Raw genomic sequence first — 15,496 nt, forward strand, 5'->3', positions numbered from 1 at the left:
TACACTGAAGAAAAATCAGAATGAAACTCTTCCAAAAATGAAGTCTTGAAATGAAAAAGACAGCAACTTGTTACATCATTTTATTACAAAATAATTTATAGTATATATTGCAACAATATATAATTTACACTATATATTGCAACAATATTTATATATATTCAAATATGCTGCTTTATAAACTAACTTTTAAATTCTTTTTCTAATTTTTAATTATGCTTTAAAAGAAAAATTAGATAACATATTTCTATGATATTGCATAAGAAGTCACACTTAAGAGTTACTATTAGCCACAGTGTGATGACATTTGTATTGCTACTAAAGTTTTAATATTATTCAAAATGAAAAGATGTATATAAAGCAGCTTATAAATACCTTTTATATAGAAACAGTTGACTGAAAAAGTCTGTGTGAATAAGTTTGATATAACAGCAAAATCATTTATTAAAAAGCAGCAATAGGTTAAAAAAAAACCCTTACTCACAAGAGTGGATTTACTTCTAAGAAGGTGGATATATAATGAAACATAAAAACAGGTTGAGAACTGTTCCAGTATTGCTTCGGGAGTTGCATATATAGATATTTATAGGAGCACACCTTTGATGCAGGTCTGAAGAAGTGCCACTCTAATGTTTAAAACTGCAAATATTACATAAATTTCACTTGGAACTTTTGCATCAGCCGGTTTTGAAAACAGTATTGGTATAGAAACAATTGTAACTGATCATTAAAGTTGTGTTGAAGTCTTTCTTTGTCTACTTAAATGGATTATATTTTATTCATCGTTAAACTCACACAAAGTTGTGTGAAACCAGGATTTTCTATACCTGAAGATTTTCGATATTAGTCTGGAATCTGAGAGTGTAGACAGCCTAAAGCTTGGGTTGACTGCTGCTTGGGAAATACCCTTTCTTTCTACCTTCCCAGATAGATAGATAGATAGATAGATAGATAGATAGATAGAGAGAGAGAGAGAGAGAGAGAGAGAGAGAGAGAGAGAGAGGGAGAGAGGGAGAGAGAGAGAGAGAGAGAGAGAGAGAGAGAGAGAGAGAGAGAGAGAGAGAGAGAGACTGTGTGTGTGTGGTATTTTGTATATTTCTTTATATTCCAAAATATGTTAGTTTATTTATTGGTCTCATATTAGTCTGATTGTATGTTTATCTAACTGACTTTGATAAAAAAAAAACAAAAAAAAATTAATATTAATCTCACGTGATTCAATATTGCTACAGATATAAATCCTTTTATATTGATTTTTTGTGTATGTATGAACACTTGCTGATAACTGGGTGTATAAATACTGTGGCATGAATATGTATGTATAAATATTGTTTTATAAATGTATGTTTGTGGATGAGTTTCATAAAAAAAAAAAAAAAGGTAAAATTCAGTTTAATGAAGAACTTGGATGAGAATCATTTTTGCTGTTGCTCTTATGGTCTGTATCTTTGTTTTCCAGCTGGTGAAGTTTTGACAACAAATGCTCTTTCCATTTATCTTCAGGAATGTTAAGGGCCCACTCAGGAATGTTACCTACTGGTAATTGAAAACCTTTCATGGCATCTCTGACCTTTTCTTCTTGATCTGTAAAAAGAAATAAAATGAATTGTTTAATTTTATTATACACACACACACACACATATATATATATTATACACGAAGTCTGATCAATAAGTATCTGGACTTTTGCCATAGTAACGAAACCAAAGCATGCAGAGGAAAGCTGCTTGGCAGAGATTAACCTTGAACTCTGCTGTGCATGTGTACTAAGTTTTAACATTCTATCTCACTTCCATTGTTTACAGCAGTGCTTGGAAGGAAAGTGTGTAGTGTGTGATTGTTACATTGACCATGGCAGAAAAAAGTTGTCATGGTGATACCTGCTCAGAGGCCAAGGCAAAGTTGCAGAAAGTGCATGGAGAGGAGTGTATGAGCTGCACACAAGTGTACGAGTGGTTCAGACATTTCCAAGATGGCTAAAAAAATGTCAATATTGATTAATGTTCTGGGAGACGCACAACCAGCAGAACTGAGAAAAAACATTGCAATGTGCGTGCAACTTTGAGAGGAAACGTTGAATCACCATTCGTTGTCAGAGTATGTGCAGATTAGTTACGGTTCAGTTCAGTCTGTTATCACTGAAGATTTGAGTATGAGATGCATGTCTGCCAAGTTTGTGCCAAAACTACTTTCAGTTAACTGAAAAAACACTCGGAGTTTCAGTTGCACAAGATCTTGTTTGTGTTGAGATCGATGAAAACTTTCTGAAAACTCTGCATAGGCCTCTAAGCTTTTGGCAAAATTTGATGCAGATTCTCTGCTGATCTTTCTCTCTCATGGTCAATGTGATGATCACATGCTACACACCTTCCTTCCAAGCACTGCTGTAAACAGTGGAAGTGAGGTATAATGTTAAAATATAGTGTGCGTGCATAGCAGAGCTGAAGGTCAATCTTTGCCAAGCGGCTTTACTATGTATGGTTTAGATTCATTACTATGGCAACAGTTTGGATACCTATTGATCAGACCACACACACACACATATATATTTAAAGGCGGTGAGCTGGCAGAAACGTTAGCATGCCTGGCGAAATACTTAGCGGTATTTTGTCTGCCGCTACGTTCTGAGTTGAAATTCCGCCGAGGTCGACTTTGCCTTTCATCCTTTCGGGTTCAATAAATTAAGCACCAGTTACACATATTTAATGCACAATATATGGATTTAACTAATTTAGTGGTACTCACAAAAATGTCTCCTTTAATGAATCAAGTTACAAACCACAGAGTAAACCAAAACAAAACAAAAAGCGGTGTAATGTATAGTGTGATGCAGTTCAAATACAGGTATATAAAATTATTTAATTATTTATTATACACTAAAATACATTGCTTTTATATGATAGAGGCTGCAAAATGACTGTAGTTGTATGGATGTCAATTGGTGAAATAAATTGTTTCATCTCATACCTACTCTCTTTAGATTTTATGTTCGCTGAACATGATTAACAGTATGTGTGTGTATATAGGTATATATATATATAGGGAGAGTTTATGAAAAAAAACAAAAGACGAAGATAGCTGGTATACAAAACAAACAGATGTATTAGTATAACGCTCAGGAATAGAAAAAATCTTTTATGTTTCGAGCCTACGCTCTTCTACAGAAAGGGACACAGAAAAAACAAGGAGAGAAACAAGGAGCAATTTGCTATTAAATACATACATACGTACGTATGTATGTATGTATGCATGCATGCATGCATGCATGTATGTATGTATGTATGTATGTATGTATGTATGTATGTATGTATGTATGTATACAGACCAGAGTAAGCATAAATGCAAAACAAGGTGGAAAAAATAGTACTTGAATAACAGAAGCAGAGTAATATACTTTATTAAAAAGCAGCAAAAGTATCACAAAAACTGTTGCTCAGAGTTTCCCATTGCTGTTTGTTGGACAGTTTTGTTTAGAATGGAACAAAAATAAAGTTATATGCGTAAATATACAATTAGTTTGACAGATACACATTTGAAAATGGTTTTGTTTCATTCGTCCTTTCAACAACCAGTTGCATGCAATAACAAATTGCTGTTTAAAATTATATTATTATAAAAATCGAAGAAAACCTTAAATCAAAAATAGCTTATAAAAGAAGGAAAGGCCTGGAAACCTAGGGTAAATAATTAGCTGTAAAATATTAATTAATAAATTAAAAGATATACCCATTTAAAAAAAATTTCACACTAGATTACATATACATTTAGCAGTATTCATTTAAGACACGATTCTATTCCCACCAAAATTCCTTCCGATATTCTGAGAACATATATATATATATACACATATAATGTATATATATATATATAATCATCATCATCATCATCGTTTAACGTCCGCTTTCCATGCTAGCATGGGTTGGACGGTTCAACTGGGGTCTGGGAAGCCTGAAGGCTGCACCAGGCCAGTCAGATCTGGCAGTGTTTCTACAGCTGGATGCCCTTCCTAACGCCAACCACTCCGAGAGTGTAGTGGGTGATTTTATGTGCCACCGACACAGGTGCCAGACGAGGCTGGCGAACGGCCACGCTGAGATGGTGTTTTTTTATGTGCCACCGACACAGGTGCCAGACGAGGCTGGTGAATGGCCACGATTGGATGGTGTTTGTTATGTGCCCACAGCACAGAGGCCAGTTGATGCGGTACTGGCTACGGCCACATTCGGATGGTTTTCTTATGTGCCACCGGCACTGGTACCACAAAGATACAAATTCCATTGAAGTTCATCTATTTTGATTTGGTTTGATTTTGGTTTGATTTTCACTTGCCTCAACAGGTCTTCACAAGTGTCACAAGAAGGAAGGTATGCACAGGTGGACTGACTACGTCCCAGGTAGGGGCCACGGGTTATGGCCTCACTAGTCTTGCCGGGTCTTCTCACACACAACATACTTCCATAGGTCTCGGTCTCTAGTCATTTCCTTGGTGAGACCTAAAGTTTGAATGTATATATAAATATATATATATTATATAAAAGGGCTTAGTAAAATAAATTACTTTGCCGCATACTGAACTCATTAGAAATAGCAGCTAAAAAACTTTTTTAAAGCTATTTCTAATACTTAAAGAAAATCTCTCTCACATATAGTGTTTGCTTAATTCAACTCACAAAAGTTTGGGGGTAAGGACATCGAAAAATCAAATGCTAAGGTTATTCGAGAACGTACGTTTCAAGATTAGTCAAAACAACATTTCTATCATCGGCTCAGAAATTCCTTGGTTTGGATTTGGAAACACTGAAAATAAGAACATACCCTTTCGAAGATCTGCTCCCAACTAACAGTGCCAACAAATTCAAATAAGCAAGCGAAGAATCTCTGTTCTCCCCTTTCCACCAGCGTGGGTTAAAATCATCAAACACTATGCTTATTTCGGTAAAATCCGAAGCATTAATCAGAGGAGATTAATTATAATTTCAACAATTGAGGGCAAAATTAATTAATTATTAATCAATTTCACCAAGTGTTCAGTATGCAAAGGGACATTCAAGGCGAATTCAAATTATTACATTATATAAAAGGGCTTAGTAAAATAAATTACTTTGCCGCATACTGAACTCATTAGAAATAGCAGCTAAAAAACTTTTTTAAAGCTATTTCTAATACTTAAAGAAAATCTCTCTCACATATAGTGTTTGCTTAATTCAACTCACAAAAGTTTGGGGGTAAGGACATCGAAAAATCAAATGCTAAGGTTATTCGAGAACGTACGTTTCAAGATTAGTCAAAACAACATTTCTATCATCGGCTCAGAAATTCTTGGTTTGGATTTGGAAACACTGAAAATAAGAACATACCCTTTCGAAGATCTGCTCCCAACTAACAGTGCCAACAAATTCAAATAAGCAAGCGAAGAATCTCTGTTCTCCCCTTTCCACCAGCGTGGGTTAAAATCATCAAACACTATGCTTATTTCGGTAAAATCCGAAGCATTAATCAGAGGGAGATTAATTATAATTTCAACAATTGAGGGCAAAATTAATTAATTATTAATCAATTCACCAAGTGTTCAGTATGCAAAGGGACCATTCAAGGCGAATTCAAATTATTACATTATATAAAAGGGCTTAGTAAAATAAATTACTTTGCCGCATACTGAACTCATTAGAAATAGCAGCTAAAAAACTTTTTTAAAGCTATTTCTAATACTTAAAGAAAATCTCTCTCACATATAGTGTTTGCTTAATTCAACTCACAAAAGTTGGGGGTAAGGACATCGAAAAATCAAATGCTAAGGTTATTCGAGAACGTACGTTTCAAGATTAGTCAAAACAACATTTCTATCATCGGCTCAGAAATTCCTTGGTTTGGATTTGGAAACACTGAAAATAAGAACATACCTTTCGAAGATCTGCTCCCAACTAACAGTGCCAACAAATTCAAATAAGCAAGCGAAGAATCTCTGTTCTCCCCTTTCCACCAGCGTGGGTTAAAATCATCAAAAACACTATGCTTATTTCGGTAAAATCCGAAGCATTAATCAGAGGGAGATTAATTATAATTTCAACAATTGAGGGCAAAATTAATTAATTATTAATCAATTTCACCAAGTGTTCAGTATGCAAAGGGACCATTCAAGGCGAATTCAAATTATTACATTATATAAAAGGGCTTAGTAAAATAAATTACTTTGCCGCATACTGAACTCATTAGAAATAGCAGCTAAAAAACTTTTTTAAAGCTATTTCTAATACTTAAAGAAAATCTCTCTCACATATAGTGTTTGCTTAATTCAACTCACAAAAGTTTGGGGGTAAGGACATCGAAAAATCAAATGCTAAGGTTATTCGAGAACGTACGTTTCAAGATTAGTCAAAACAACATTTCTATCATCGGCTCAGAAATTCCTTGATTTGGATTTGGAAACACTGAAAATAAGAACATACCCTTTCGAAGATCTGCTCCAACTAACAGTGCCAACAAATTCAAATAAGCAAGCGAAGAATCTCGTTCTCCCCTTTCCACCAGCGTGGGTTAAAAATCATAAACACTATGCTTATTCGGTAAAATCCGAAGCATTAATCAGAGGGAGATTAATTATAATTTCAACAATTGAGGGCAAAATTAATTAATATTAATCAATTTCACCAAGTGTTCAGTATGCAAAGGGACCATTCAAGGCGAATTCAAATTATTACATTATATAAAAGGGCTTAGTAAAATAAATTACTTTGCCGCATACTGAACTCATTAGAAATAGCCACGCTATTTTAACCCACGCTGGTGGAAAGGGGGGAGAACAGAGATTCTTCGCTTGCTTATTTGAATTTGTTGGCACTGTTAGTTGGGAGCAGATCTTCGAAAGGGTATGTTCTTATTTTCAGTGTTTCCAAATCCAACCAAGGAATTCTGAGCCGATGATAGAAATGTGTTTTGACTAATCTTGAAACGTACGTTCTCGAATAACCTTAGCATTTGATTTTGCGATGTCCTTACCCCCAAACTTTTGTGAGTTGAATTAAGCAAACACTATATGTGAGAGAGATTTTCTTTAAGTATTAGAAATAGCTTTAAAAAAGTTTTTTAGCTGCTATTTCTAATGAGTTCAGTATGGCAAAGTAATTTATTTTACTAAGCCCTTTTATATAATGTAATAATTTGAATTCGCCTTGAATGGTCCCTTTGCATACTGAACACTTGGTGAAATTGATTAATAATTAATATTTTGCCCTCAATTGTTGAAATTATAATTATTCTCTCTGATTAATGCTTCGGATTTTACCGAATAAGCATAGTGTTTGATGATTTTAACCCACGCTGGTGGAAAGGGGAGAACAGAGATTCTTCGCTTGCTTATTTGAATTGTTGGCACTGTTAGTTGGGAGCAGATCTTCGAAAGGGTATGTTCTTATTTTCAGTGTTTCCAAATCCAAACCAAGGAATTTCTGAGCCGATGATTAGAAATGTTGTTTTGACTAATCTTGAAACGTACGTTCTCGAATAACCTTAGCATTTTTGATTTTTCGATGTCTTACCCCCAAACTTTTGTGAGTTGAATTAAGCAAAACTATATGTGAGAGAGATTTTCTTTAAGTATTAGAAATAGCTTTAAAAAAGTTTTTTAGCTGCTATTCTAATGAGTTCAGTATGCGGCAAAGTAATTTATTTTACTAAGCCCTTTTATATAATGTAATAATTTGAATTCGCCTTGAATGGTCCCTTGCATACTGAACACTGGTGATGAAAGTGATTAATAATTAATTAATTTTGCCCTCAATTGTTGAAATTATAATTAATCTCCCTCTGATAATGCTTCGGATTGTACCGAAATAAGCATAGTGTTTGATGATTTTAACCCACGCTGGTGGAAAGGGGAGAACAGAGATTCTTCGCTTGCTTATTTGAATTTGTTGGCACTGTAGTTGGGAGCAGATCTTCGAAAGGGTATGTTCTTATTTTCAGTGTTTCCAAATCCAACCAAGGAATTTCTGAGCCGATGATAGAAATGTTGTTGTTGACTAATCTTGAAACGTACGTTCTCGAATAACCTTAGCATTTGATTTTTCGATGTCCTTACCCCCAAACTTTTGTGAGTTGAATTAAGCAAACACTATATGTGAGAGAGATTTTCTTTAAGTATTAGAAATAGCTTTAAAAAAGTTTTTTAGCTGCTATTTCTAATGAGTTCAGTATGCGGCAAAGTATTTATTTTACTAAGCCCTTTTATATAATGTAATAATTTGAATTCGCCTTGAATGGTCCCTTTGCATACTGAACACTTGGTGAAAATTGATAATAATTAATTAATTTTGCCCTCAATTGTTGAAATTATAATAATCTCCCTCTGATTAATGCTTCGGATTTTACCGAAATAAGCTAATGTGTTGATGATTTTAACCCACGCTGGTTGGAAAGGGGAGGAGAACAGAGATTCTTCGCTTGCTTATTGAATTTGTTGGCACTGTTAGTTGGGAAGCAGATCTTCGAAAGGGTATGTTCTTATTTTCAGTGTTTCCAAATCCAAACCAAGGAATTTCTGAGCCGATGATAGAAATGTTGTTTTGACTAATCTTGAAACGTACGTTCTCGAATAACCTTAGCATTTGATTTTTCGATGTCCTTACCCCCAAACTTTTGTGAGTTGAATTAAGCAAACACTATATGTGAGAGAGATTTTCTTTAAGTATTAGAAATAGCTTTAAAAAAGTTTTTTAGCTGCTATTTCTAATGAGTTCAGTATGCGGCAAAGTAATTTATTTTATTTTACTAAGCCCTTTTATATAATGTAATAATTTGATTCGCCTGAAGGTCCCTTTGCATACTGAACACTTGGTGAAATTGATTAATAATTAATTAATTTTGCCCTCAATTGTTGAAATTATAATTAATCTCCCTCTGATTAATGCTTCGGATTTTACCGAAATAAGCATAGTGTTTGATGATTTTAACCCACGCTGGTGGAAAGGGCGAGAACAGAGATTCTTCGCTTGCTTATTTGAATTTGTTGGCACTGTTAGTTGGGAGCAGATCGCGAAAGGGTATGTTCTTATTTTCAGTGTTTCAAATCCCAACCAAGGAATTTCGAGCCGATGATAGAAATGTTGTTTTGACTAATCTTGAACGTACGTTCTCGAATAACCTTAGCATTTGATTTTTCGATGTCCTTACCCCCAAACTTTTGGGAGTTGAATTAAGCAACACTATATGTGAGAGAGATTTTCTTTAAGTATTAGAAATAGCTTTAAAAAAGTTTTTTAGCTGCTATTCTAATGAGTTCAGTATGCGGCAAAGTAATTTATTTTACTAAGCCCTTTTATATATGTAATAATTTGAATCGCCTTGAATGGTCCCTTTGCATACGGAACACTTGGTGAAATTGATTAATAATTAATTAATTTTGCCCTCAATTGTTGAATTTAAATATATATATATATATAATGTATATATATGTAAATATATATACATGTATATATATATATGTGTGTGTGTGCATGTGTATATATATATATATATGTATGTATGTATGTATATATATATGTGTGTGTGTGTGTGTGTGTGTGTGCGTCTATATATATATATATATATATATATATGTATATATATGTATATGTATGTATATATATATGTATGTATGTGTGTCTCTCTCTCTCTCTCTATATATATATATATATCAGGTCAAATTATAAGTTCTGTCAGATTTTACCCTTTTTTAAGATGGAGTGAAATTTAATAGTATTTTAGAATAGCTAATGGAATTAAAAATGATTTTTATACATTTGTGTACATTTAAGCTATTAAATATTATTTTACAGAATAATAGAATTAAAATTTCTTTGATTAAAACCCTTTCTAACATGGAAGAATCCAAAGAGTATTTGAGGCACATAATACTTTATGACTACAAAAAAGGAAACTCTGCAGCTGAAGCGACTTGAAACATACACTCAGTTTATGGGAAAGAGTACTTGACTAAAAGAATGTGCAGAAGATGGTTTGCAAAATTCAGAAGTGGAGATTTCAGCCTTGAAGATGAAGATCAAACAGGATATCCAGTAAACAGTGGCTTGGTAAAAGGGAAAAAGCTCAACCACAACTGAGAAGGGAACTTCATGGGAAAAAGGTTCTTCTTTCTATCTGGTGTGATTGCAAAGGAGTAATTCACTTTTAATTGTTACCACCTAATGCAACACTCAATGCTTAAGTCTACTGTTAGCAATTAGAGTGTTTGAACCAAGCTTTGAAGATAAAAGACCCGCTTTAGTGAATCGAAAAGGAGTGATGTTTCACCAGGACAATGTGTGACCCCACACTGCAAAGATCACATCACAGAAGATCAAAGAGCTTGACTGGGAAAAAATTCCTCATGCACATTATTCTTCCAACCTTGCTCCTTCAGACTACCATCTGTTTCATAGTTTAAAGAATCATTTGGAGGACATAACTTTCGCAAGCCAGGAGGAAGTCGAAACTGATATTTCAGAGTTCTTCGCTTTGAAACCAAAAGAGTTTTACATTGATGGGATTAAAAAGCTTGTCAATAGATGGAAGGAAGTCATAGATAATCAGGGAAAGTACATTGATGATTAAATTTCAATTAAATATAACATTTGATCACTTGTTTTCTTTATTCAAAATTTGGACAGAACTTATCTGATGACCTGATATATATGTATATATACATACATATATGTACACACCTACATATATGTGTATATATATTAGGCTGGCAACTAAGTACTTGCCGTTGTTTTAGATTAAAATTTTTAAAAAGGTTTCATAAAAAGTAACAACTAATTAATTAATAATGTATTCACCCTTGTTGTTTACAACTTTTTCCCAACATTCAACAAGATTTTCAATACTTCGTTGGTAGAAATCACCCAATTTCGACTAAAAAATCAATCCAATCAAGCTTTCAATTCTGCATTAGTATTGAATGAAACTCCGTGCATAGCATTTCAAAGCACTTCCCAGCCATGCGTTTGAATGGCTTCCTTAGTCATGTTGGCGATATGAGGGTGGGCGTTGTCATGCAGTAGAAGAACTCCATGCTGCTGATTAGGTCTTTTCTCTTGAATAGCCGTGTTGAGTTGTTCTATCTGTTGAATATAGTTTCACATTGACTGTTTGGTTCTATTCAAGCAATTCATAAGGGATATCCCTTCCCAGTCCCAGCATACGTATAACATCGTTTTGCACGGTCTAGCTTATTTACCAGGGCTAAGCCATTCCTTACATGGCTTCATATTGATGTACAGGCACCATTTTTCTTGCCAGAAACGATTTGGTAAAGAAATCGTTGCTTGTCTCCATGAGTTGAGCAGTGACGAGCAAGCAAACCAGCGGAGATTGTGGCTCATTGATTTTTGTTGTTGTCACTTAAAGCATGTTCCATACTTCTGAACCTTCCCCATTGAGTGAAGATGCTTCTCTATAGCAGTGTGGGAGCATTCTATTTTCTCTGCCACTTCCCTTGTTTGACAAGAATTTTCGTGCAAAAGTTGGTTTAATTGCTCTTCATCGAACTCAACTGGATGGCCAGAACGAGGTGCGTCTTTGAGGTTAAAATTTCCATTTTTGAACTTGGCATACCAATCAGAAGCAGTTCTTTCAGCTATGGTACCCTCTCCATACACAGCACAAACATCGCAAGCAGCTTTTGCAGCCTTAGAACCTTGATTAAAAGCAAAAAGAAGGTGTCGAAAATGCTCGTTTTTCTTAACTTGACATTCCATTTTAATGATCTGAAAATAAACAAAAATTAACTAGAAAAAAAAAACCCAACAAAATAGATTCCGAAATGATTCAAAAATAGAATTCTTGAAAAAAATAGATTCCAAAATTTAAAAACGCAATAAATTCCAAAATTTAAAAAAAACAGCGGGAACTTAGTTGCCAACCCAATACATGCATATATGGGTACAGGATGTCAAAAAAACATGAATGAAATGACAAACAAGAATATAAAAAACAAAACCATGGAAAACAAACTTCTTTTTCGAACAATGAAAGAAACAAATATAGAAACAAGACAGGCAACATAAAGATCATTACCTTCATCAGTTGTCCCCTGTTTTATCTACTCTATGTTTCTAACATAGGGACAAGACGCGACTTCGTTAAAACAGTCGTCCCCACAAAGCAAATTAAAAAAAATTTGGGCTTTGCGGAGAGTTAAGGTGGTGACAAAAACAAGACAGTGAGAACAAAACAGTAAAAAACAAATGGTAAGGGCTGTTAAGCCATAACGAGGTGAAGTGATGAACGCTGGAGAAGAGACAGGCAAAAGCACACCTTTTCTTTAGAAAGGAAGTGGAAGATACACACACACATATATGTAAATATATATATATTTGTGTGTGTGTGTATATATATACATACATACATATATATATATATATATATATATATATATGTATATACATATGCATACATATATGTTTATACATATATATATATATGTATATATACAAATATTACAGGCACTTCCCCCTACACACTAACTAAACATAGACACACATAGAGATATATGCATGCGCAAATGAAGACACATACAATAGAAATACAAAATGGCTGACCATTAGTAAGGAGAAACACACAAATAAGAAAGAAGAAAGCAAAGGATCACTGATGCAGTCATAGGAGTGTGATGAAAGAACTCTGGCCGAAATAAGATTAAGTTTAATGTAAAAAATAAATAACGCTGAAGCAAAGTAACACCAAATATATAGTGCGTGTGTTTTTATTGGCTAAACTGGAAAAATGACCATTCCTAAATACAACAATATCTGTTTCAACACACGATTTCACATAAAAAAAATCTTGCAAAACAAATATATATATATATAATATGAATATATATGTATGTATATATATATATATGAATATATATATATATATGAATATATATATATATATATATATGAATATAAGTGGCACTTAAAAGGCACCATTCGAGTGTGATCATTACCAGCGTCGCCTTACTGGCACTCGAGCCCCGTGCTAGTAGGGTATTAAGAGCACCATCCGAGTGTGATCGTTGCCAGAGTGGCTATCTGGCCTCCATGCTGGTGGCACGTAAAAGACACCACTCGAGCGTGATCGTTACCAGCATTGCCTTACTGGCACCTGTGCCGGTGGCATGTGTAAAAGGTTCGAGCGAGTACCCCTTGACTGGCCCCGTGCCAGTGGCATGTAAAACACCCACTACACTCTCAGAGTGGTTGATGTTAGGAAGGGCATCCAGCTGTAGAAACTCTGCTAGATCAAGATTGAAGCGTGGTGCAGCCATCTGGTTCACCAGCCCTCAGTCAAATTGTCCAACTCATGCTAGCATGGTAAGCGGACGTTAAACAATGATGATGATATATATATATAAATAAGAGAACAAAGTGTATGTACACCGCTATATATATATATATATATATATATATATAAGAGAACAAAGTGTATGTACACCGCCATATACATATATATAAGAGAAAAAAGTATATGTAACCACTATATGTATATATATGTAAAATACAAAATGGGCCAAGAACGCAAAACATCCAGACAACTAGGTGATACAAAAAGGAACAACAAAACATCCAGATAGATGATACAAATAAAAGACAAGGACGGGTCATTTGAAGCTTTCTATCCTCAGTTAAGAACTCGATCATCCTCGCAATTTCGGCTGATTAATCTTGAGATTGCTCCAATCTGGCCAGCGCCAAGGAAAAACTAAGCTAAGATGCACAATGCCTCCAGGGTTCTGTATCCTCTGAAAGACTTTTGTCTCATCTGCAGAGCTAGTAACTACCCTATTCTCATACCCACTTGCTGGCTATTACTCTAGATGTTGGACGAGATGGGGGAAACTGGGATTCACTGAATAAACTATGTATCAAAGCTCTATGCTAGCTGGCAAATATTTCTGTAGATCTTCATTTCAGGTGATGACAAAATTTCCACAACTACCTTGATGCCACCACTCCCAAGTACTCAATCTCAGGGCCATTAGCATCAATATTGGCACAATGAAAGGAAAGAGTGGGGAGTGAGGAAATACTGGAGTGATGCCATGTTGATATGTGTAGTGTGCAAGAAGTAAGATGGAGGGGAGCCTCAGCTAGATTCCTCACGGATAAGAGATAGAGATTCAAATTCTTCTGGGTCGGCAAGAAGGATGGAGTAGGTATACTGTTAGCAGAAAAGTGGGTAGATAAGGTAATTGAGGTAGTCAAGAGTATGTGATAGGGTAATGAAGATGGAAAAGGAAAAGAACAATCAGCTGGCATTCCTGGATGTATTGATAACACGCACCAAGTATGGATTCAGGACATCCATATACCGCAAGCCGACCTTTACTGGACGATATCTCAACTTCAATTCCCACCATCCATACGGTGTAAAGAGAGGGATTTCTCAGTGCCTAAAACATTGTGCAAAGAATATAAGTAGTGATCATAATACACACATGAAGAAATGATCAAGCTCAATAACAATCTGTTAAGCAACAACTACCTCAAAAGTATACTATCCACTCCATTTTGAAGAAGAGAGAGGATGAGGCCAATAAACTGTCCACAGTCCGTCTACCCTATGTGAAAAGCCTCTCTGAAAAGATACAAAAGATATGCGGCCCATATGACATCAGGACAGTATTCAAGAGTAATACAACACTTCACAAATATCTCCTTCAAGTAAAACCACCAATAGAAGAGAATATGACCAAAAACTGTGTGTACTCCATCCTATGCAGCTGTGGTAGGTTATACAAAGACGAAACATGCTGCCTCCTCAAAATAAGGGTAGACAAACATCACAAAGTTGTGACAGGTGGAGATATTGATAAATCAGGTATAGCTGATCATGTATGGAAAAATGGAGACCACCTGCCCCTGTGGGATGAAGTTAAAATAATAGACAGAGAACACCACTGGACAATACGAAAACTAAAAGAAGCAGCACATATGCTAGGACACACCAACCTCCTAAGCAGACCGAGTGCAGATAGGAATAGCATATGGGAACCGGTATTAAGGAAGGATAGAAAAATATTAGATTTATAAACCCTAAAAATTCACTCCATAATTGCCCATAGGTATATGGCATAGTGGTTAAGAGCACGGGCTACTGACTCCAAGATTCCAAGCAGTGACCTGAATAATAATAATAATAATAATAATTGGGCTACAGCAAATATTCTGCTCAATACCACAGATTTGCTTGTCAGTTGTTTGACCTTAGTGGCTGACAATATGTGCATCTCTGATCCCAAGCAGAAGTAGTGGGAGAGTATTATAGCCATGTGTTGAGAGGGATTCTTTGGGGTTTGAATAATTCGCCTCTGGAAACATGGGTGGTTCTTTCAACATCCTTAAACAACCTTTATTCAGGGACCTTTTGGGCAGGATGGGTTACTCGACCAGAAGAAAATTCTAACTGGACTCCACCTGCAAGGTCATGTACTGTTTATCTTGATATGAGATCACCATGTCGCACACATATGGTT

The 15,496-nt window shown here is 35.1% G+C and overlaps 1 protein-coding gene across 1 annotated transcript in view; it reads right to left on the bottom strand.

Annotated features, from left to right (window-relative positions):
* Positions 1-1,140: 1,140 nt before the first annotated feature.
* The window catches only part of LOC115222646, a 38,818-nt gene continuing 24,462 nt past the window's right edge, over positions 1,141-15,496 (bottom strand). The window contains exon 4 of the mRNA XM_029792965.2: positions 1,141-1,581. Coding sequence (XP_029648825.1) covers positions 1,385-1,581 — 197 coding nt within the window. The 3' untranslated portion in view covers positions 1,141-1,384. The remainder of the gene's footprint in view (positions 1,582-15,496) is intronic.

This window comes from Octopus sinensis, linkage group LG20 (genome assembly GCF_006345805.1).
Source record: "Octopus sinensis linkage group LG20, ASM634580v1, whole genome shotgun sequence".
Lineage (NCBI taxonomy): Eukaryota > Metazoa > Mollusca > Cephalopoda > Octopoda > Octopodidae > Octopus > Octopus sinensis.